Consider the following 23,009-nt stretch of genomic DNA (forward strand, 5'->3'; position numbering starts at 1 on the left):
AGTACTTTAGTTTAAAAAGTTTAAAACTTAGTTATCTTTAGTACTTGTTGTGTATCTTGGTTCTTATAGCCTTTTTGATACCTATTGCTTTCTATTGCCCTTAGCTTTAGTTTCCTTAATGCATCATGCTTGTTGGACATGCAATTGATTTTAGCATTGCTCTTAATTGCATTGTGTGTTTGGATGATTATTTTCTAGATAAATGTTCATAGTAGTCATTTCTTAATGACTGTTCATGTTTGATCAAGTTATGCTTCATAGCTTATATCTCTTTTAGTATCTTGATCGCATTTTACTTGTTCCTATTCGTACCTTGTGTTCTACTTGTCATGAGCTTAATGAAAGTTTGTTGTATGTGCAAGTGTTTCAGGATACAGGTGTATACGGTGCAAGTGCTTCATAGCTTCTAGAATTAGGTGTGAGTGAGTTTTTCCTATTTTTTCAAACTCACGTTTAATTCTAGAGTCTGTTTTGGGGTTTTGTCACGGAATAGCTAAAGGGAGAGATTATAAAGTTGTAATTTACAACTATTTTATATTAGCTTTAATTTCGTGCTAAATTTGATTGTAAATTTATTCAATAATATTTCCCTGTATTTATGTGGGTTTTTAATTGTAAGGGATGAGTGTGAGAGAGTGTGAAGACTTAAGCTTAAAAGGATGAACAAGTGGATTTCGCGAGTGTCTCGCAATAAGCTTACCCACGAAAGAGCCGCGTGTAGAGCACATGACTGGAAGATGAAGAGTCATGCTAGACTGGAGATTTTTGCAAGTGTCTCATGAGTAAGGCCAACCTGCGAAGTACTCACGAAACTTTTGTTTGGCAAAAAGTTATGTTTTGCTTTACCAAGTTTTTACCCACACTATATATACCCTCATTACCCACAAATCGTAAAGAGTAATTTTAGAGAGAAAACCCTAGAAGATACACTTGAAAGTTAGAGATTGTTATATCCATAATCATCCACACATTTCCTTGTGGTTTTTCCTTAACTCTTACCTCTCCATCTCTACATCCTTGAGAGGTTGATAGCCTAAACACTTACCACACCCATTCTGAATGTAAAGTGAGATTTTGGTGCTGTTAGAAAGTATTGGAAGGAGCCATTCATTGGTAGATGCAATCAAGTTGAATTGCAAGATCCAGAAAGCTAGAGAAGACAAGGTTCTAAGAAGTCAGTTGGTAGCAGGAGTTTGGATGGCTCAAGTACATGGGGTAGAATAGGTTTGGAGGGTTTTTTGTTATTCATGTACTCCAACTTTATTCTCTAGTGGATCGATTTTGACTTGGAGGGTTGCAAAGAGGTTTTTCGTTGAGTTCTTCGGTTTCCTTTTTGATAACACATCTCGGTGTAATCTTGTGTTTGCATCTCTCTTCCCTACTCTTTAAGCTTTTCTTTTATTGTTGATAATGGATGAATATGGTTTAGGGTAGTGTTAACGGTTGTTTGCGCTTTATTACTCTTGTTCCGCACGGTGTATAAGTTAGAGTAAAAGCTATCTAGTCGTAATTTTAATTTAGGGGTCTAAACAAGCTCTTATGTTTTTACACAAATTCAAATTTTCACTATTGTATCTATAATATCAAAAGAGGAGTAGTTAAGCAAATTGCATTTTCTGAGAAACTTGACCAACCTAATCTTTCTAAATTTTCTTTTTAGCTTAGTCATTATTAGAAAATGGAAAAGCTTAATCTGCTCAAATCATAAGCAAATCAATCCAATCTATATGGTCAATCAGCTTAAAGTTGCGCCCTTTTTCTTAGGTAAAGATGATAATTAATATGAGCTTCTGATTAGGAATATAGCTTGAGCTGTGCTCCATTTACTAAACTCTATTTTCTACTTTTTAATCCCCCATTCTTTTTTTTCCCCTCTTCTTCCTGAAAATGCGAGCTACAAATTATTTTATAATATTTTTTACAAATTATTAATGTGGTGAGTGGTTATTAGTAAAGTAAAAAAGTGATGTTAGTGCTAGGCCTAGATGAAAACCCATAAAAATTACCTATATCAACAATTTATAAAAATATTATAAAATAATTTGTACTTGTAACATTACTTTTATTAATGTGGTGAGTGGTTATTAGTAAAGTAAAAAAGTGATGTTAGTGCTAGGCCTAGATGAAAACCCATAAAAATTACATATATCAACAATTTATAAAAATATTATAAAATAATTTGTACTTGTAACATTACTTTTTCCCCCTCTTTTATGAGGTTTACATTGAGGCTATTAATTTCAGTAAAAAAAAGAAAGCACTGTCATAAAATAATAATAATAATAATAATAATAATAATAATAATAATAATAATTTCAATAGGAGAGCACAATGTCCCTTAATAAACTTATATGGACGGGCAAAATCAAGGCCATGTTAGGCAACTCTGCCTTCTAAAATTAATTTAGATGGAAGGAAGGTTATATTATAGAATATTTTCGTGTGACTTGTGTTGTGTTAGATAACTTAGATTAAATGATTTTTCTATAAAAAAGATAAAATGATTAAATTCACAATTTATTTTTTTGGAGTTAAACTTTTGGAATAATTGGTATTAACTTAATTATAAAATTTAAAAAAAAAATAGAAAAAAGGTGGGTTATATTGCAAATGTTAACCTGGCTGGCTTGAACTTAGGTGGTCTACAAGCGCTTACGTGATATGAGATTAAATCCTGTAGTTTGTCGAGTGGCACATTATCAACTTACTCCAAACAATTTTATTTTTTTGGATAAATACAATATAATTTAAATAGTGTAGGCTTCATGATCATCACTTTTTATCATCAAATAAAGACATTAATTAATTTTTAGAGCAAATGAGATTCAAACCCAAAACTTGATCGGATGAGCTACTAAAGTAAAACCCAAACTTTACACTTTGGTCGATTATGAGTGGTATTTTGAATGTCACATTGTCGAATTTTTTGGTCTCCATTTTCTTTTATGGAAAGTACCTTAGCCAACTTGACAGAATATCGGACCTTATTAACTACTCCATTTTTCAAGAGAATTCAAGCCACAATGTAATTTTTTTTTTGTAAGATGGTTTTTCGGATGTATTTAGCCATTTAGGGACATGCTTTAATGTCACCATTACAATCTCTTTAATTTCTCAATGAAGTTTTTTCCTTGTCGCGGTCCACATTAAACACCAAACCACATAAATCTGTGGTATTCTTCTTTTGCGTGTCGTTGTGTCTCATTTTCCTTCAAAGTTTTTTTTATTCCCATTCTTTGTTTATGAAATCTTTTGCAAGCTATAGTAGTTCACAATCAATCTTGTGTGAGAGAACATAAAAAATGTATGTGAGGGATGCGAACAAGCTAAAGAAACAATCATTCATACACTTCAGAGGTGGACAAAGCAAGAGAGGATTGGGAATTTTGCCTAATCAGATTCCAGGAAATACCAGCTGGGAAATGAATTGGAGATCCTTACGGTTTGAGGGGGAAGCAAAAAAGAGCCGAGTGCAATATTGGTTGAGTTCCTAAACAAGAATTTACAGAGCACAGTGGTTCAACACAATGCAACCAAAACAACCAATGCCAAATGGTCTCCTATACCGAAAATGCAGATGGATCAATTTTTCAAAACCTCAATGCATCGACACTCGGAATAAGGTTGCTCATAGTTTGATTAATTATTTAGCCCAACAATCACATATCTAATTACATATTCTCCTAAAGGAACAAGCTCGTCAATTGAAAAGCAACACATGCAGCAATAAGAGGAACTCATTTCCCAAAAATGCATTCTATCATTTCTATGAGTACATGTAAGATATCAAAAGAACTGCAATTGCTGCACAACATCAATAGTCCTTTTCACTCATCTTCAATTTAATTCACATGGTAATATATTTTTCCTTACTCCAGACTACAACTGCATTTTGTGCTTGCAATATTTATACATATACAAAAAGGGCTTTAAAAGTCATCAAGAGGTTGAACAGCAAAGTAATTAAAGATACAAGAGCCTGGCACAGATCCATGCAGTGATTACATGAGATACTTCCTCCTATCAAACACCATAAACTCGCAGCAAGTTAGGGGCAGCAGCGGGGGCCAGGGTCCCCACAAAAAACCTGCCCAGTTGCCATCCCTAAGGGTAAAAGTTCAAGCCTTGGCTCAAAGCAAAAACCAGTGAAACATTGAAGGGGCAACCGCTTTGAAACAGGACACTTTTTTGACCATTTCCATTTCTTCATTTTCATGTCAAACATAAGAAGAGATGGAGCCTCATAACTCTGTATGTATATAAGATCATCAAAACCACTGCTTGCAAAGACCTTATCAAAATTCCCCAATCCTTGAAAATACATAGAAGGCATGAGTGCAAACTCTTCCCAATCCCTCCCCTTAAGAACCCAAATGCCAATCCCCTTAATAATGCTAGGCTGATCTTGTTCTCCAATTCCTCCGACCAGGACAAGCTTGCTCTTAAGGTTCATTAGCCGGCCACACGTAAGAGGGCAAGGTACTGGGATTAACCTATTGATTAGCACACAACAGAAAGATTGACTAGAAAGATTATATGTAAGCAAACCATCAGGTTTTCCAGTCAAGTCCAATTCTGTGATAATGTAAATAAGGAAATATAAAACCCCATCACAGATCACACAATCGTCTCCCCCTCTACACCCCATCAAAGTTTCTGTCACAGGTGATACCCACAGTTTTGCTTTGGAACAATAAATATGGATTGAGAGAATCCATTGACCAAAATCATGTGTGGCTCTCTTAGACATTACCATTGCTATAGTATAACTTTGTGATGACCTATCCACTGATACTGCAAGAGCATTATAGTCAGAAAATATTAAATATCTAGGAATCTCAAATTTCTCAGAAATTTTAGGAATTGGATTGCAAACATATAGCTGACTTCTAGTGTCATTGTCCATGAAGCATACAAAGCCACATGATGAAGCAATAAAACAAATTGATGTTCCATGACAGGGTAGCTCAAACCTGTACCATTTCTGAACCATGGGTTCATAGGCATATCCAATAAGATCATAGCCATTGTCATTCCTAATGGGCTTATATGAGTTAGGGCTGCCACTTGTGAACATAAAGTACCAAGGTTTCCGAGATAGGATGCTTGAGAGGTTCTTTGAAAACCTCCGAGAATGCACAATAGAATTCCACTTTTTACACACAGCACCTGCTCTGAAAATGCTTGCTATGGGAAGAAAAGCTAGAATTCGTTCAAATAGATCGTTAGGGAGGTATGTATCAATGGAAATAAAATTGTTTTCTTCAACATCTTCACCACTGAGCTCTGAATATGAAGCCAAAATTCCAGCTACCTCTTTAATGTCAACAGCTATGTTATCAAACCAGAGTGTTTTTTGCTCCATAATCAAATTAAGAAAGAAGACCTGAGACACAATGAGTTCAATGTAATCACTGTAAGACCGATGAGTACTCACTAAACTAAAGTCCAGACATATTGGAAGATGACAATATAAAAGAACACAGATCACATAAATTCTTGGTTGGCATAGTGGTACTAGTGCTTAATGTAGGATTTTAGAGGGAGTGGCAGTAACATCTATTTTGGTGTAATTTGAAGAATGAATTTTTCACTCCAAATTCCATCAAGTATTTAATTTGGACATTGACAGAATTATCTTCGAAATCGGTTTGAAGGAAAGTTTCTCCAACCAATTATATAACGATCATACGATCATCCACATGTATTCAACTCATTTGACTCACTGAGTTATACGAATAAAAGACAAGTGGATGGTGAATGATCACCCCATATAGGTAAAATTATTCAATGTAGCCAATATATTATACCTTCCGTTTACGTAAAAGTGCATCCCACAAATGAATTTCAAATATGGGACTCAAATTTATGTAAAAGTATGGTGTAGTATAATATAGGATTGGAAGCAAACTTTATCCTTCTTAACATTCACCAAGTTAAAGAAAGTTGTATAATGGAAATTAAATGGAAGTAAAGTTTTTGCAATATAGAGTTTTAACTAAAAAGATTTTTAGTGTTTTAACTTTTAATAGTTTAGCCAATTATAGTGAATAGTATTTTTAAATTGTTGATTTATAAAGCATGAGCAATGAATTGTAGAGTTTATTTTTCCCCTAAAAACTCCAAATTCCGGTTTTCCTAAAAGACCATAAAAGAGTTTTATGGACTTAAAATCTATTTTTAGTGAAGCTACCAACCGAATACCCTTTTCCCTCTTCCAAAAAGAGCTTTAGAGCTCTTAAAACTCTTTTGTGATAGTGCATAAACACCCCTACACATAACCCACACTTATTTTCATAACACTTAAATAATAATATTAAAAATCTCTAACCAAACGGTCCTTTAATTGAGAGAAAATAAATAAATGTTGATGTGGAACATTGTCTTTGAAACGATTCACCGGACAATTATCATCTCACGTGATATGTAAAAGTTGATGGAGTAAATTTTTCTAAGCTTTTTTAACTTTTTAACCTTTTAATTTTTACCCTTTCAACTTTTTAAATGGAAATTGCATGCTATCCAAATGAGTTTGTCTTTTGGATTTCAAAACTTGCTCCAGATAAACAGAATGTTTTGTGCTATGATCAACTGAATGGAAAAGTCTAATTTGTCATCCCTAAATCCCAACAAATAAGACTTTTCCATTCAGTTGATCATAGCACAAAACATTCTGTTTATCTGGAGCAAGTTTTGAAATCCAAAAGACAAACTCATTTGGATAGCATGCAATTTCCATTTAAAAAGTTGAAAGGATAAAAATTAAAAGGTTAAAAAGTTAAAAAGCTTAGAAAAATTTACTCCATCAACAAATAAGACTTTCAATGACCCTTATTTCTTGTCTGAGAATCTAAAATGTCACATATAGAGAGTTATCAGTTACATTATTCCCAAGCAATCGTCTGGAAGTGTTCATGTGTACTTGGGAGATATTACACTACTAACCAAGAGATTTAATCCTAATTATAAAAATGAAGAAACCAAATAGTAATAGCATATGACAAGAAGCATAAGGTTAATTGGGGGGAAAAAAAAAGAATTTAAAGCTCTGCAAAGCCTAAGCAGAAGACTTTTCCCTATGTTTAGCAAAAGAGACCCATCAAGACCGTACCTTAAGATTAAGAAGAAGTGAGGCTTCGTGTTGCCTTCCCTCAGCAGAGTCCTGTGTTTAGCAAAAGCCTTCTCTGTATCTAGACGGCAAAATGGAGATGTAAATGCGTGTGGATTAAGAGGTGAATATTCACAGCAAGAGACGTACAAAAGGTGGTTGCGTGTGGCATAACATGGGTAGGAAGGTTTGACTTTAGAATCAGGACTATGTTGAACTAGTCCTTCAGGAAGGAAGTATGTGTACTTATAGTTAAGAGATAGAAACAATGTCCTTTTATTGTTACTTAATGGCCAAAGGAATAATTGAGATGGACAGAAATACCATTTTTGAAAATAATTTGTGGATCAAAATGGATAATCTCAATCTTAAGGACGGAAATTAAAAAAACCCTCAAATTTAATTTTCAAAAATGTATTTTAGTTCTCTCTCTCTCTCTTAACATCAAGATCAGTCACGGAGATGGACAAAAAGGGATTTGGATCAGGTGGGTATTGCACCTGGTGCAATTCACCCATTTCCTCTCACAATTTTTTTTTTACTTTTTTTACTTCTTAACTTTAACTGTTTAACTCTTTTTTTAATATATTTTATTTAATGGTTGAGATTGAGAGTTACTTTTTTAACTTTCAATCTTAGCCCTTGATTACAATTGCACCAGGTGTAATACCACCTGATCTGAATCCGACAAAAAGATCATTTTGAAAGCAAAATTAAACTTGACAGACCAAAATAAAAAATGTCAACCTTAAAAGGACCAAAGTAAAAATAGCCCCAAACTTTAAAGGTCAATGACAATAATATAATTTGATCTTCTTCTATTTTATTAGTTGAGAGGGTAGATTTAAATCCAAATGTTTTGAATACAATCAAATGGTATCACAAAGCCATAACCCTTAACCAATGTTTTGTTTAATTAAAACATAGGTACAAAAGAAAATGAGTTCAACCTATAAAGCTTGATAATGTAAGGTAATTGCATGGTCTATACGGATCAATAGTACCTGCAAAACCAGGTAAATTTTAATGTAAACCTATTGGTGTTATGTCGGTCTATGCTTCTCTTATACTTAAGTCAATATTCACCTATATTACCTGATGCAAACAATATTTTTTTATAGTGTTTTTCTAAAACCCATTCCTAGTTTGGATTTCCCAATATATATAAGCATGCTCCTACTGTGTTTACCTTAATATTAGTCATTTTCTTTATTATGGACATAATTAGCCAATGAAGAGAAGCATAACTCCCTCAATTCAATTATGGGCTAAAGTTTTAGGCATGTAACCGTTGCTTCTCATAATGGAAGTAATTGTCTCTTTAGACTCTCTGCTCGTGCTCGATACTTGTTCACAGTACTCTTCCTCGAGACACTTGTCCTCGGCACTGGTCCTAGGTTGCTTAGGTCGTTTTCTAAGTAGACAAATTTTTAAAATGTCCAGTGGCTTAGACTTAACATTCATTTCACCAAAAGACTATTTCCTCAAAAAAAAAAAAAAAAAAATTGAATAATGTTAATAGATGCTCTTATTAACCATCTATTTTAAGAAAATTTTGACACAATTTTTATAGAAAATAGAAAAAGCTATCAAAATATCAATTGTATTTTTTTTCTTTTTCCACAAAAACTTTATTTAAATGGATAATTAATTATTTCCCTAAGACACCTGTTAGCATTTCCCAAAAAAGAAAATATTAAATAGGCAAGTTGCGTCCAGCTGGAAATCTTTTCAACTAAAATCAAATGGCTAGTTTCATATCCCTGAAACATTTGCAATGGCAGCACAAACATGAATCATCGTTTAAGTCATCTACAATTCAACTTTATATTTCTACAATACAGCATATATTTCCTTGCTTTGTGACCACAACAGTCAACAGCATTCGGTGCTTACAATATTATGATGGAAAGTTGGAAACCCCCTACATTTCCAATGCCTTTACAAAGGGGGGGTTCATAAAAGCCATCATGAATTAACTTGCTGCTCTCATTCCAGCCAAGACAAAAAATAAACATGCAGCTGACAAGAGGAAATTACAAACAAGTATCTCCCATTCTGCAATGAAAATTAAAGGATCTAATCTTTGCAACAATTGAAGGATCAATTTTGAAATACCAGAAAGTGCAATTTATGAATTACTATTTCATAATAATGTAACTTTGACTGCTCAAACACTTCCTTTGAACTTTCCCTAAAAGTTGAACACCAAAGCATTTGAAGATACAACACAAACATACAAGAGTATGGACAAACGTATGAAGTATAAACACCACCTAAGGGAATAATAAACTGCGAAAGCACTCAATCAGGGTGAAATATCAATCCTTGGTTCAAAGCTAAAACCAGTGAAAAGTTGAAGGGGGAACCTCTTTAAGACAGGACATTTTTGTGACCACTTCCACTCCCTCATTTTCATGTCAAACATAAGAAGACATGGAGCACCATAACTCTGTATGTATATAAGATCATCAAAACCACTACTTGCAAAGACATCGTCAAACTCCCCAAATCCTTGGAAGTACTTATGGGGCATTCGTGCAACCTCTTCCCAATCCCTCCCCTTAAGAATCCAGATGCCAATCCCCTTAATAATGCCAGGCTGATCTTGTTTTCCAATTCCTCCAACCAGGACAAGCTTGTTCTTAAGGTTCATCAGCCGGCCACATGTAAGAGGGCAAGGTACTTGGATGAAACTATCAATTAGCATACCACTAGAAGACCGGCTAGAAAGATTATAACTGAGCAGGCCATGTCGGTTTCCTCTAAAACCCAATCCTCTGGTTGAGTAAATAAGGAAATAGAAAACCCCATCACAGACCACACAACTATCTCCTCCTCTCCACCCTGTCAAAGTTTCTGTCACAGGTGATAGCCACCTCATTGCTTCAGAACAATAAATATGGATCGAGAGAATCCATTGAACAAAATCATCTGGGGTATCCTTAGATATTACAATTGCTACAGTATAGTTGTGTGATGACCTATCCACTGAGATTGCAAGACCGCTGTAGTCAAATTCTCTTGAACATCGAGGCATCTCAACTTTCTCAGAAATTTTAGTAATTGGATTGCAAACATATAGCTGACTTCTAGTGTTATGATCCATGAAGCACACTAAGCCACATGATGAAGCAATAAACCATCTTGATGTTCTATCACAGCGGAGTTCAATGCTGTACCATTTCCGAATCATGGGGTCATATGCAAACCCAACAGAATCATCAGTACTGGGGAACATAAAGTACCAAGGTTTCTGAGATAAGACGCTTGAGATGTTCTGTAAAAACCTATGAGAACGCACAATCTCATTCCATTTTTTACACACAGAACTTGCTCTGAAAATGCTTGCTATGGGAAGATAGGCTAGAATTCGTTCCAACAGTTCGTCAGGGAGGACTGAATCAATGGAAATAATAATGTTTTCTTTAACATCTTCATCACTGAGCTCTGAATAAGAAGCTGAAATTCCAGCTTCCCCTTTAATATCAATAACTTTGTCATCAACCCAGGGTGTTTCCCACTCCATAATCAAATTAAAAAATAAGACCTGAGGCACAGCAAGAGTAACAAAATGACAGTTGGATTGAGCCTCTTCACTAACATAGAATCTAGAAACCATCGAAAATGACAATATAAAAGAACACACAATACAAAGTTGGCATAGTGGTGCTAGAGCATCGTGTAGGATTTGGTGGAAGTGGTACTAACAAATAACAATTAGTAATAAAAGGAAAATTAACAGAAAAATGTATACAATCCTTCACAGACCCAAATTTGATCTTCAAATTTCTCACTCAAAAGTAACCTTAAAAAATTGATGAAAAAAAGAAACAAGTTTTGATACCCCTTATATCCTGCCGGAAGTAGCATATAGAAAGCAAGATTATATCCAAGCAAGCCTCTGAAAGAGTGCATTTGGACTTGGGAGACATTATTCTATTAAAGAGATTTTACCACAATTTATATTTGGAAAGAATATTTTCAGGTAGAAGAAAACAAGAAATTAAGGACTTTTCTCTATCCAGTACAAATAGGAAATGCATCAAAAGAAAATACAAAAACATGGGCTACACTCTACACTACACTAAAGTATCTCCCACAAGGCCATAACTAAATCCATTAATTTTCTCTATAGTGCCCACGAGTGAAATAAAACACCATCATATTACTAATCTTCAAAACAAAAACAAACAAAAAGTATTGCGTGAAACTTACTCCCAAGGATGTCATCTACCATGAAACAGATGAACTAAACTTCTTGATAACTTTAAGAAAATAAAAATCAAAACTTTAAACATAAAAAGCTCATATGGGATAACTTGAGTAGATCTAAAATGTTGTGCAAGTACAAGAAATCAAAATTGTAGCATGATGAAAAGAGACCCATCTCAAGAACGTACCTTGGGAAAGAGTGAGGCTTTGCTGTTTGCGTTTTCCTCAAGTTCTCTTGAGCATGATGGGTCTAGATTTAAAGGGGAAAATGGGGGTTTGAGGATCTGTGGAAAACTGGGATATCCAATATTCCAATTCACACACGCGCGCGCACAGAGAAACAGTGGAGAGGTGAGTGTAAAAAGTGACAAATAATTGGTTGGATTAGGTTATAGTGGGATCCAGGTTTCAATGAGTGGTAGAGACAATACATACAAACAGTGAGCTGTCCAGTCCAGTGGGCCGAGTTTTTTGTGGCTTTGCCAACAAACAGTAAAGCATGGACCTTTTCCAATACTGATGTACTTCACGCTGCTCTGCACACTATTGCACACATTAGGCTAGGCATGGTAGGTCTACTTCATCAGCCCATAAATGTGATGGACTACACAATATATGTACGAAAAGTGACTAATTTAGAGTCAATGAAACTAACCTCTCTCTTTTTCTTTTATTTTTTCACTCATCGTTTCAGTATTATTTTTAATCAATTCATTAATTTATACTAATTTTTATTAGGTAAATCTCACAATAAATTATCTTTTAACAGACACCGTAATGTTTGTGGGTGAGGAGAAGGGTAATTTCACAAGGTGTTATATTGTAATTGCACCCTAGTTCCCTTTATTTGATTTTAGATAAAATTTAACAGATACCTATAACTTGGGAGGAGTCGAAGTTCAAGTGTTGATCAGCACTCAAAGCTCCCATCCACTCAGCACTTGAAGTCTTGAACCAATCCGCCCCTTTTTTCCTGTTTTGAGTTTTAACGGTTTTCCACTCTTTTGGATGGATTTTTAGAGCTAAGGCACATTGAATTCATAATCTCTCGGAAAATCTTCCTGTTTCAATGATCAAGTTGGTAGTAGAATTTTATAATCCTAGAAAATAATGTATGTAGAGTGTAGACACACTATTTTGCAACCACCGTTTAACCTTCCAGCGAAGGCAAAATAATCATTTTATGATGTAAGGACAAAATTATACTAATTTTGACAATTTAGACCTTCTAATGCATCATACCACCAGATCAAAAAGTTGTAGTTGGATAAAGTGTTAATGGCACTACAAAAAAATTAGTTTACAGTCGCGTTTTTAAAACGCGATTGTAGCTCCTAGAAACGCAGATATAAGTTCATTTGAGCTATACTCACGTTTTTTATAATCGTGTTTAATAGTGTTGTTTATACACATGACAATGGACCAACTGGTCTATAGTCAAGTTTTTAAAAAGCGTTGGCATAGGTCTTTAATCTATAGCCGCGTTTTTAATAACTAAATTCAGACTTTTAAGTCAAATAAAGCTCTAAAAATCCATAGAAAAGAGTAAAAAATTATTGAAACTCGAATAGAAGAAAAGGAGTGGACTAGGCACAAGTGCTGGACCTTTAAGGTTTTTGGGTGGTTGTCATGGTGATTCATGGGTTAAAGCTTTTTCCTTCCTCTGTGAACTTAGTATTATTTCTTTAATACTAATGTGAACTGAAATAAATGGTTTTTAGTGAGATTTTACGTAGACAAGCGTGACCATTTTATCAAATAAAGAAGAAGAAAAAACCAATGATCCTTCTGAGGAACCTTTGCTTTGACACAATAATGATGCATTAGCACAACACACAAACAAGCATGTAACATATCTAATTTCAAGAACTGCATCAGAAAGTCCACTAGTGTGCACTCATTTTGTCGGTTTTTTCATGTCATCGCCATCATTGTCTAAAAAATTCATCTCCTTTGAGAATCCGAAAAAGTGGAAGATTAATTAATTAATGCTTTTTTGCTGTCAATGTGTCTTGCATTTAGTAAGGAATTTTTAGAGTCGAAAGGATATTCCACTACTGCACTGCGTGCATGCATGCATTAGGTCTTCTTAATTTATTTTAGGATCAAGGAAAGCTATAACATGCGGGCATTTCTCTTAAATATGGTATTTTTTTAAAAAAAAAGAAAAAAAGAAAAGAAAAAAAGAGAAGCTGATAGAAACTTTATTGCTTTTACATTTGTTCGAAAAGATTACAACTTTTTTGGACTTGCTGAGTTGGGAACACTTCATGAGAAGGAAAGCACACTAGAGTACACGTATACTACTTCCCCCTCGTGTTCTATATTTTAATTTCTTTTAGTCTATAATTCTTTCTTTGATGGGATTTCTCTTTTGTACATTTATAGGATTGTTAATTTCTTAGTCCATAATGTAGTCCCTCAACCAGAAGCAACCTTTTTGTAATTGGGATGAACTTCTTATTAATTAATTATATATTCTAGCTCTTTCTCTGAGTTTTTTCCCATGTGGATGGAGATGGGTCGGGGCCACCTCCCCTCTTTCTTTTTCATAAATTATTCTTAATTACTTATCAAAAAAAAAAAAAAACATAAAAGAAGAAAATCTAACATGCATGTCATCTTATATATGGAATTACAAAACAGAAAGCTAGGTTTATTATGAATGAGGTAGTGTTCTCCTAACCTTATGATTGGAACCTCTTTTATTTGATTGTAGGAACCTTCTAAACACATATTTTCAGAGAAGTTAACCCAACCCTTAAACGTTGTTACTTTTTACTTGTAGTAGGACCTTTGCTGGCTTTTGACAAAATCAAACTATTTATAGAAGTTGGCTCCCCAGTAAATACATGCTTGATCTAGACTCGACCTTTTCAACTCTAACGTGTAGGTTCATGCAATTAAGAAAAGTATGATTTCCCTCATGGTGAACTCGCTAGCTCCCTACAAAAATAATGGTGGACTAATAGATGATGAAGCGTAAATCGTCAGTCAAGTTAGTTCGTCCAAATGACGCTGAATCCTCGTCATTGTCCCTGCAAGCGCGAAACAAAAGCTTTCCTAAGGTGGTTACTGGTGTGGTGCCTGCCACAACGCCTCCAATGCCAAAGTCAGTATAGAAACCCTTTGAGAGAAAAGAAAGTTCCAAATGCTAGAGATATTTGTGTAAGAGTATTGTTGGGTGGAAATTATGTTCCTGGGTTGTCCCTATTCATGCCGTATATATATAGCTCCATGGTTCCTAGTCGTTGGGGCCTTAACTGTAGCTTTATTGCTCTTTTGTAACGCCCCAAGGCTCATGATTATGAGACTTAATGAGGTTCCAACGGTCTGCCATCCGATTGGTAACCGTCTGAGGCATTGAATGTCCTTCTTAATGATTTGCTCGCACCCGTCCATGCTGCGTCAAGGTGGACGAGTATAATGTCATCTAGAGAAAGGGAGTTTGTCAGTCCCATCAGCTGCCCCCCAAGTTCTGAGGTCGTCGTGGTGTGTCATGACGACCCTCAGAAGATGAAAGTTTTTTTTTTTTTTTTTGTAGCTAGATGCGGCTCTTGGGATTTCACTCCACATTTAATGCATAGTGGCAGCACCACATACTTCGTGGCCACGAGGCATGTTCTGACTAGCGGGATTAATGCTCCAATTATGTGACTATTAGGTTTCTCGCTGATTTTCAGTTTTTTGTGCCTTGGTTTTTAAACTTCCTTCATTTCACTTTCCCTTTCACTTTCTCCAACTCACAATCATTGTTATGTGCTTTTTCTTCTTCTTCAACCTATCTCTGCGATTTGCTTCGAGCCATTGCATTTTGTGGTTGAGCTTCCTTTTGAGGTATGTTTTCTTCTTTCCTTTGTCCTTTGCTTCTCTTATGGCTTGGATGCTCGATTTCTTATTGCTGTTCCCCCCCCCCCTTTTTATTTTCTTTTTTTTTTAGGATTCTTCTCTCTTTCTTTGTTTTCTAGTTTTCATGGTCAATAGCTCTGAGGTTAGGGTATCTTGCCCCTCAGTCTCCTTCTTTTTTGCGCGTTTAGGGGCTTCTTTAGGTGTTTCCCATTGTCTTTTTTCCCTTGGTTAAGAATTTTGTTTTTAAGGGTAATAGCTTAGGCATTGTGTTAGGTAATCTGCTCCCCTTGCTTTGTCAATCAATTGACTGGTTTGAGGGTTTGGGGTGTGAACGAGTGGTAATGTCTGAGGTGAGGTCAAGTGAGCTTGAGACCGAGTTGTCGTCTAGCGATGACCTCGTGGAGGGAGATACCGCCGTCTCCGTCCCTCGTGAAGTTAGGGCTTTCCATGCCCTTAGGGAGATGTGTGGTTTAGACGGTGAGACACTCTCTAGATTCAGGGATAGATTCCAATTTCCTGAAAGGGTTAGGGTTCGTCTTCCTCACGAGGAAGAACGAGCTTGCCACTTCTCGCCTGGGGAGGTATGCTTCTACGAGGTTGCCTTCCTGAGTGGGCTTAGATTCCCCGTCCATCCTTTCATTATGGAGCTCCTAGGCCGCTTCGGCATTGCTCCTGGGCAACTTATGCCCAATTCTTGGAGGATAGTGATCAGTTGTATGAAAATATGATTGGCCGCTACTGAAAGGGATATGATCAAGGTGGACGAGCTTGTTTGACGAGTCCAAGGAGCACGGGTACTACGAGCTACTACCTTGGGAGAGGAGGACCAAGATCGTTAGGGACCTGCCCTTGTCATTCAGATACTGGAAGTCTCGCTTCTTTTTTGTGTCTGGGGATGAATGGGAGACTCCCTTTGACAAGGTGTGGGGTGATCTCCCTAGGTTGCTTTGTCGGTGGACGACCCCAAGTCTAGGTGTGTCGTCATTCCTGCTAGTATTTTGCACTTTATTTTTCTTTTACATTGTTTTTTGTCGTCACTAATTTTCTGTTCATTGTCTTGTGCAATTAAAAGACGACTCAAACTTAAGAGCAAGTATAAGAACTGTGTTGAAGCTGCTATCGAGTACGTGAAGTCAATTGACGATTTCAACGATTTGGTCGATCCTCGCACCTTGGCTTTGTATTGTCTTGGCCCGAAGCCTTCCACCTACGTCCTGCACACTATTGAGAGAGAGGAGAGGAAAAGTAAGCGCAATATTTAGTTCGTCATTAATTCTTTCTCCTTTTTTTTTTTTACAAGTGTTTCCTCTTTGTAGGAATGATGACCAAATTCAACAAGGATATGAATGCGAGAATAAGGTCAAAGAAAAACAAGCCACTGTCCAGTCTCGGGAAGAGGGCAATGCGGGTGGTAGAGAAAGGAGTCTCCATCACTCCAGCTGCTCCCAGCATTGAGACGCCGAGGACAACTTCCCTAGCCACCTCGGTTGAAGAGGTTACTCCCATCCCAAAGAGACCACAGTTGACCGACAAAGGGAAGGAGAAGGCAGATTCCTGTTCGTCCAACGTTTGGGATGATGCCAGGCTGGAGAGGGCAAATGAGGTCATCACTACTGAGGAGTTGAAAGTCCTCTCTAGTATGCCTTCCAACGAGTTTGTGGGTCGTCATATCCACAAACTTGTCCAGGTAATGTGCTTGTGTCACTTCATCCTTCATTCCCTTTTTTTTTTTGTAAGGCCTCAATCTTCTTTTTAGGTGTTGGGGAGAGTCTTCATATTACCTCGGAGTACCTTACTCAAGAGCCAAGGTCACGTCAACGGCTTCTAGGATGGAGACTTTGGAGGTGGAGAACTCCACACTAAAGAAGGACCTGATTAATGCAATGGATGAGGCCAATACCGCTAAGGAGAAGGTCAAAACCTTAGGGGATGACCTCAGAGTTGAGCAGCAGCTAACTTTAGAAAAAGATGAGCAACTTCTGGTTGCGAAGGAGAAACTCAAGACCATTGCTGCTAAGGCCGTTGAGGCTTTTCAGCAAACTGAAGAGTACAACACAGTGCTCTTCAGTTGGTATTATAAAGGTTTTGAGCTTCTAAGGTGATACCTCGTCAAGCACCCTATAGGAGTGGATCTTGAGAACTTGGACCTAGAAGAGGTGGACAAAGAGATGGCAGCTGACGAAGCCTCCTAGTCCACGGCTCCTGAAGGCGACGCACTTGAGGGTAATGCTCCTGGAAGTGGCCTTCCTCCTCCTACTGATGCTGATGCTTGAACCTACTTTTCCTATGATTTCTTTCTTCTTTTTTTTTTTTTGGGTGCCCAGTGTATTTTTGGGCTTTTTTAATTGTAATTTCAGAACAATGTTTTCATTCTAATTTAAGAAAAATGTTTTTGCCCAGTGTTTATGGACTTTTAATAATAATATTGAAAGCAATGCTGGTTGCCCTTTAATCATAATTTAATACTTACTTGTTTTTGCTCATTCCTTGCATAGTTTTTAGTGAATATGTGTGGTTTCTGTCTGCCTCATCGTCAGTAACTTACATAGCTGTTAGTTGAAATTTTCGTTGGCTCATTTTGTTAGTAACTTACATTCGTCTCAAGCGGGATCTCGTCACTTAGCTAACTTTTGACCCATACCCATTCTTTAGCTTCGTCAATAAGGGGTTTGGTCTGTGCGGAATGCTGTTGCTTTTAGTAACTTTTGACTGCATCCGTCTATACAAGATGCTGTTACTTAGCCGATCTTCTTTGACATATACCCAGTGAAGATATTTGGCCATCTTTAGACTTCGTTAGTAACTTACATCCGTCTATGCGGAATCTTGTTACTTAGTCAATTTTTGGTGACTTACACCCATTTAAGGGATCTTGTCATCTTTGGCTTCGTCAGTAACTTATATCCGTCTATGCGAAATTTTGTTACTTAGCCAATTTTTGTGACTTACACCCATTTAAGGGATCTTGTCATCTTTGGCTTTGTCAGTAACTTACATCTGTCTATGCAAAATCTTGTTACTTAGCCAATTTTTGTGACTTACGCCCATTTAAGGGATCTTGTCACTAGGTTTGCTCACATTAAGTCATTGACTGAATAGTCCTTTTATTGCTTTCAAAAATGAATACATTATTTGTTACATCTATTGGTGGTACTTCTTCAAGTGCTTAATGTTCCATGGTCATGGTAGTCTCTACCCATCTAAGGTTTCCAGGTGATAGCTGCCTTGTCTGAAGTAATGGACGACCCAATAGGGTCCTTCCCAAGTTGGGCTGAGTTTCCCATGGGCTGGGTCTTTAGTTGCCGGGGTGACTTGGCGTAGGACCAGGTCCCCTATGTCAAGTCATTTGAGCTTTACTCTCTTGTTGTAGTACTCGACCATCTTTTGCTGATACTTTGTCATTCTGCTGGAGGCTTTGTCTCTGATCTCATCCAAGCAATCCAAGTTGACCTTTAGTTGCTCGTCCTTGCTCTCTTTGTGGAACGTCTCTCGTCTGATGCTGGTTATTCCCACCTCAACTAGGATTACTGCCTCAGTGCCGTAAGTGAGTCTGAATGATGTTTCTCCTGTCGAGGTTCTCGCTGTAGTCTTGTAAGCCCACAAGACATTGAGCAATTCCTCCAGCCAAGCTCCCTTAGCGTCGTCCAGCCTGGCTTTGATGATCTTGAGTAGTGTTCGATTAGTCACCTCCATCTATCCATTCGCTTGCGGGTGTCCTAGGGATGAGTATTGGTTCTTGATTCCTAGGCTTGAGCAAAAATCCTTGAAATCTTGATTATCGAACTGCCGTCTGTTGTCTGATATGATCGTCCGTGAAATTCCAAATCTGCATATTATGTTCTTCCATTCGAAGCTCTGGACTTTTGCTTCGGTGATGATTAACAATTCTTCTACCTCAACCCACTTTGTGAAGTAATCAATAGCGACAGGTAGAAATTTTACCTGCCTCTTACCTCGGGGCAATGGTTTGACGATGTTAATTCCCCCTTGTGCAAAAGGCCATGGGGAGGCTATCGTCGTCAGTATCTCTGCTAGAAGGCGTTGGACGTTCCCAAACCTCTGGCACTTGTTGCATTTCTTGATAAACTCCCTCGCGTCCACCTGCAAAGTAGGCCAGAAGTAACCTATTCTGATGACTTTGCTTACCAAGGATTTAGGGCCTGCATGGTCTCCACAGACCCCTTCATGGATTTCCTCTAGGATGTATTTGGCCTCTTCCTCGTCGATGCACTTCAAGTACAGCATAGAGAAGCCTATCTTGTACAGGGTGTCGTTCAGGATCGTGAATCTAGCTGCTCTCTTCTTGACTTTTCTAGCCTCCTCGACGTCCTGTAGAAGGTGTCCATCTTGAAAGAAGGATATGATCGGGGTCATCCAGCTGCTTGTGCTCTAGATTGCGAAGGCAGGGATTTCTTCAATGCTGGAGTGTTTCTGGACTTCTATTTCTAAACCCTCACTCGTTGGTCTTTCTACTGCCGATGCTTGCTTCGTGATCTCGTCTGCTATCATGTTTAGGCTTCTGGGGATCTACACAAATTCCACCCTATCAAATTCCTGTGTTAAGTGCTTCATCAGCCTGAGATATTTTTGCATTCTCTCCTCCTTTGCTTCATACTCCTCTTTTATCTATCCTATCACCAACTTAGAATCGCTCTGAAGGAGCAGGTTTTTAGCTCCTAGTGCTTTTCCGATCCTTAGACAAGTCAATATTCCCTCGTACTCGGCTTCATTATTGGTGGCCAAGAATTTTAGCTGAACCCCGTATTTAAGCATTTCTCCGTCTAGGGCAATGATGGACACGTCCTGTGGAAGGTGTCCATCTTGAAGGAAGGATATGATCGGGGTCATCCAGTTGCTTGTGCTCTAAATTGTGAAGGCTGGGATTTCTTCAATGTTGGAGTGTTTCTGGACTTCTATATCTAAACCCTCACTCGTTGGTCTTTCTACTGCCGACGCTTGCTTTGCGATCTCGTCTGCTATCATGTTTAGGCTTCTAGGGATCTACACGAATTCCACTGTATCAAATTCCTGTGTTAAGTGCTTCGTCAACTTGAGATATTTTTGCATTCTCTCCTCCTTTGCTTCATACTCCTCTTTTATCTGTCCTATCACCAACTTAAAATCGCTTTGGAGGAGCAGGTTTTTAGCTACTAGTGCTTTCTCGATCATTAGACAAGTCAATATTCCCTCGTACTTGGCTTCATTATTGGTGGCTGAGAATTTTAGCTGAACCCCGTATTTAAGCATTTCTCCGTCTGGGGCAATGATGAAAACCCCTACTCCTCCCCTTTTTTGGACTGACGAACCGTCAATTTGTATCGTCCATCTTTCTACTTCATTAGGGAGACTGTCGTCGTCCGGGGCGGTGAACTCAGCAATGAAGTCTACCGATGCCTGTGCTTTAATAGCTGTCCTGGGGTGGTACCCGATGTCGAACTGGCTAAGTTCTATCACCTACTGGACCATTCTCCCTGCTGCCTCGAGCTTGTTCATGGACTTCTTAATGGGTTGGTTCATCATTACTAAAATGGGGTTCGCTTGAAAATAAGGTCGCAATTTGCGCGAAGCTACTATTAACGCGAACACAATCTTTTAAATCCATGGAAACTTTGGCTTCTGCCCCCTGGAAAGCCTGGCTAATGTAGTAGACTGGAAGCTATTTCTTGTCCTCTTCTCGGATCAAGGCTGCGCTGACAATTGTGGCTGATACTGCCAGATTCAAATATAGGTTTTCCCCCTCCTTGGGTGGACTCAGGAGAGGTGGGCTGCTTAGGTAGTGCTTGAGTTCTTGGAAAGCTACCTCGCATTCGTCAGTCCATGCAAAAGCTTGCTTCAATGTCTTAAAGAAAGGTAACCATTTGTCCGCCGCTTTAGAGATGAACCTGTTGAGTGCCGCTATCCTTCCTATAAGCTTCTGGACTTCTTTGACGATTCTTGGCGACGTCATGTCAAGTATGGCTCGTCCCTTCTTAGGGTTTGCTTATATCCCCCTTTGGGACACTATGAATCCCAAAAACTTCCTTGAGGCTACTCCAAAGGCACACTTACTAGGGTTCAACTTCATCTGGTACTGCCTGAGTGTGTTGAACGTTTCTCTGAGATCGTCCAGATGAGCAAGTTCCTCTTTACTCTTGACGAGCATATCATCCACATATACTTCCATGTTCCTCCCAATCTGCTTGCTGAACATTTTATTCACTAACCTCTGGTAGGTTGCTCCTGCATTTTTCAATCCAAAGGGCATTACCTTATAGCAATAGAGCCCTTGGCTCATGATGAAAGCAGTTTTCTCCTAGTCTTCTTCAACCATCTTTATTTGATTGTACCCTGAGAATGCATCCATGAACATCAGTAGTTTATGCCCTACTATGGAATCCACTAGCTGGTTTATCCTGGGTAGAAGGAAACTGTCATTTGGGCAAGCTTTGTTCAAGTCCGTGAAATCCACACATTCTCCATTTTCCATTAGCTTTCTTCACTAGAACGACATTGGCCAGCCAATCTGGATAGTAGAGTTCCCGAATGAAGCCTGCTGATAACAATTTGTTTACCACGTCTGTAATTGCTTGGTTCCGTTCTGGAGCAAAGACCTGTCGTCTTTGTTGGATGGGCTTCTTCTCAGGGTCCACATTTAGCCTATGCTCGACGACCTTTGGGGATATGCCTGACATGTCCCCGTGATTCCATGCGAAGATGTCCATGTTCTCTTTAAGGAACCAAACGAGTTTCATTCTCATCTCAAGCCTCAAAGCCGTCCCTATTCTGGTCGTCTTTGTTGTTTCTCCTTCGACCAACTCCACTGTCTCCAGAGCTTCCACTTTATCTTCTTCCCTCTTCTCGATCATCCATGTTTGGTTTTCTTTTGAAGCTAACATAGCCTAGTAGCATTCCTTGGCTAGTACTTGATCTCCCTTTACTTCTCCTACGCCATTTTTCGTCTGGAATTTCACCTTCAGGTAATATGTGGAAGTGGCAGCCTTCCAACGGTTGAGTGTGGGTCTCCCGATGATCACATTGTATGAAGAGGGACAGTCAACCACCAGGAAATCCAACTGACGGGTTAGCTGTCGTGGATAAGACCCCACTGTGACTGTTAGCGTCACTATGCCTTTAGGATACACCTTATCTTCGCTAAAGTTGACGAAGGGGGACTCAAAAGGGCGCAGTCTTTTCGAATCTATCCTCAATTGTTGAAAAGCGGAGAGGTAGATGATGTCCGCAGAGCTGCCATTTTCTACGAGGATTCTCCTAGTGTTGAACCCTTCTATCATGAGCATTATAACCAAGGGGTTGTCATGAGGTTGCTTTACTCCTCTGACGTCTTCTTTAGAGAAAAACATATCCCTGTCCGTTTGTCTCTATTTCAAGGGGGGTATCTTGTGGACACTGTTCACCTGTCTCTGATATGACTTCCTGAGGGATTTGAATGATCCTCCTATGGATGGCTCGCCTATGATCTTCTTTATCTCCCTGATCACGCTTGATGGACGTTGGGACGCGCGATCCTCGTCCTTTGGTAAGGCTTCGCGATTTCCCTTGTCATCGTCCCTGGTCCTACTGGGCTCTCCCTTCTTTACAAACCTTTGTAATTTTCCCTTTCATATGAGCTCCTCTATCTGCTCCTTCAAGTCTCTACAATCCTCTATGTAATGGCAGTGATCCTTGTGGAAACGGTAGAACTTCTTCCTATCACATACGTTGGGCGACGAATGTAATGACTTGGGCCATTTGAGGTAGTGCTCATTTTTAATCTATGCCAGAATTTTGTCAACAGGCATAACTAAAGGAGTGAATTTTACCGTCTGAGGAGCCTTCTCGTCTTTCCTTTTACCCTCAT

At 38.2% G+C, this 23,009-nt stretch overlaps 3 protein-coding genes across 3 annotated transcripts; all 3 read right to left on the reverse strand.

The window, feature by feature from the left end:
• Positions 1-3,783: 3,783 nt before the first annotated feature.
• LOC142643462 (F-box/kelch-repeat protein At3g61590-like) lies at positions 3,784-7,310 on the reverse strand. The gene is made up of 2 exons (XM_075818111.1): positions 7,112-7,310; positions 3,784-5,386 (listed from the first exon to the last, which is right to left on the reverse strand). The coding sequence occupies exon 2, from the start codon at positions 5,363-5,365 to the stop codon at positions 4,049-4,051; it is 1,317 nt and encodes a 438-aa protein (XP_075674226.1). The 5' UTR covers positions 5,366-5,386; positions 7,112-7,310; the 3' UTR covers positions 3,784-4,048.
• Positions 7,311-9,215: 1,905 nt separating this feature from the next.
• On the reverse strand, positions 9,216-11,677 carry LOC142622480 (F-box/kelch-repeat protein At3g61590-like). Its single transcript, XM_075795953.1, has 2 exons — positions 11,512-11,677; positions 9,216-10,658 (listed from the first exon to the last, which is right to left on the reverse strand). The coding sequence occupies exon 2, from the start codon at positions 10,635-10,637 to the stop codon at positions 9,417-9,419; it is 1,221 nt and encodes a 406-aa protein (XP_075652068.1). The 5' UTR covers positions 10,638-10,658; positions 11,512-11,677; the 3' UTR covers positions 9,216-9,416.
• Positions 11,678-18,514: 6,837 nt separating this feature from the next.
• On the reverse strand, positions 18,515-18,865 carry LOC142624959 (uncharacterized). Its single transcript, XM_075798681.1, has one exon. The coding sequence runs from the start codon at positions 18,863-18,865 to the stop codon at positions 18,515-18,517; it is 351 nt and encodes a 116-aa protein (XP_075654796.1).
• Positions 18,866-23,009: the final 4,144 nt, after the last annotated feature.

This window comes from Castanea sativa, chromosome 1 (assembly GCF_040712315.1).
Source record: "Castanea sativa cultivar Marrone di Chiusa Pesio chromosome 1, ASM4071231v1".
NCBI classification, from domain to species: domain Eukaryota; kingdom Viridiplantae; phylum Streptophyta; class Magnoliopsida; order Fagales; family Fagaceae; genus Castanea; species Castanea sativa.

Excerpts from the sequence above, each read along its gene's own strand:
- LOC142622480 (XM_075795953.1), bottom strand. The coding sequence starts at position 10,637 with ATGGAGTGGGAAACACCCTGGGTTGATGACAAAGTTATTGATATTAAA.
- LOC142624959 (XM_075798681.1), bottom strand. The coding sequence starts at position 18,865 with ATGGAGGTGACTAATCGAACACTACTCAAGATCATCAAAGCCAGGCTG.
- LOC142643462 (XM_075818111.1), bottom strand. The coding sequence starts at position 5,365 with ATGGAGCAAAAAACACTCTGGTTTGATAACATAGCTGTTGACATTAAA.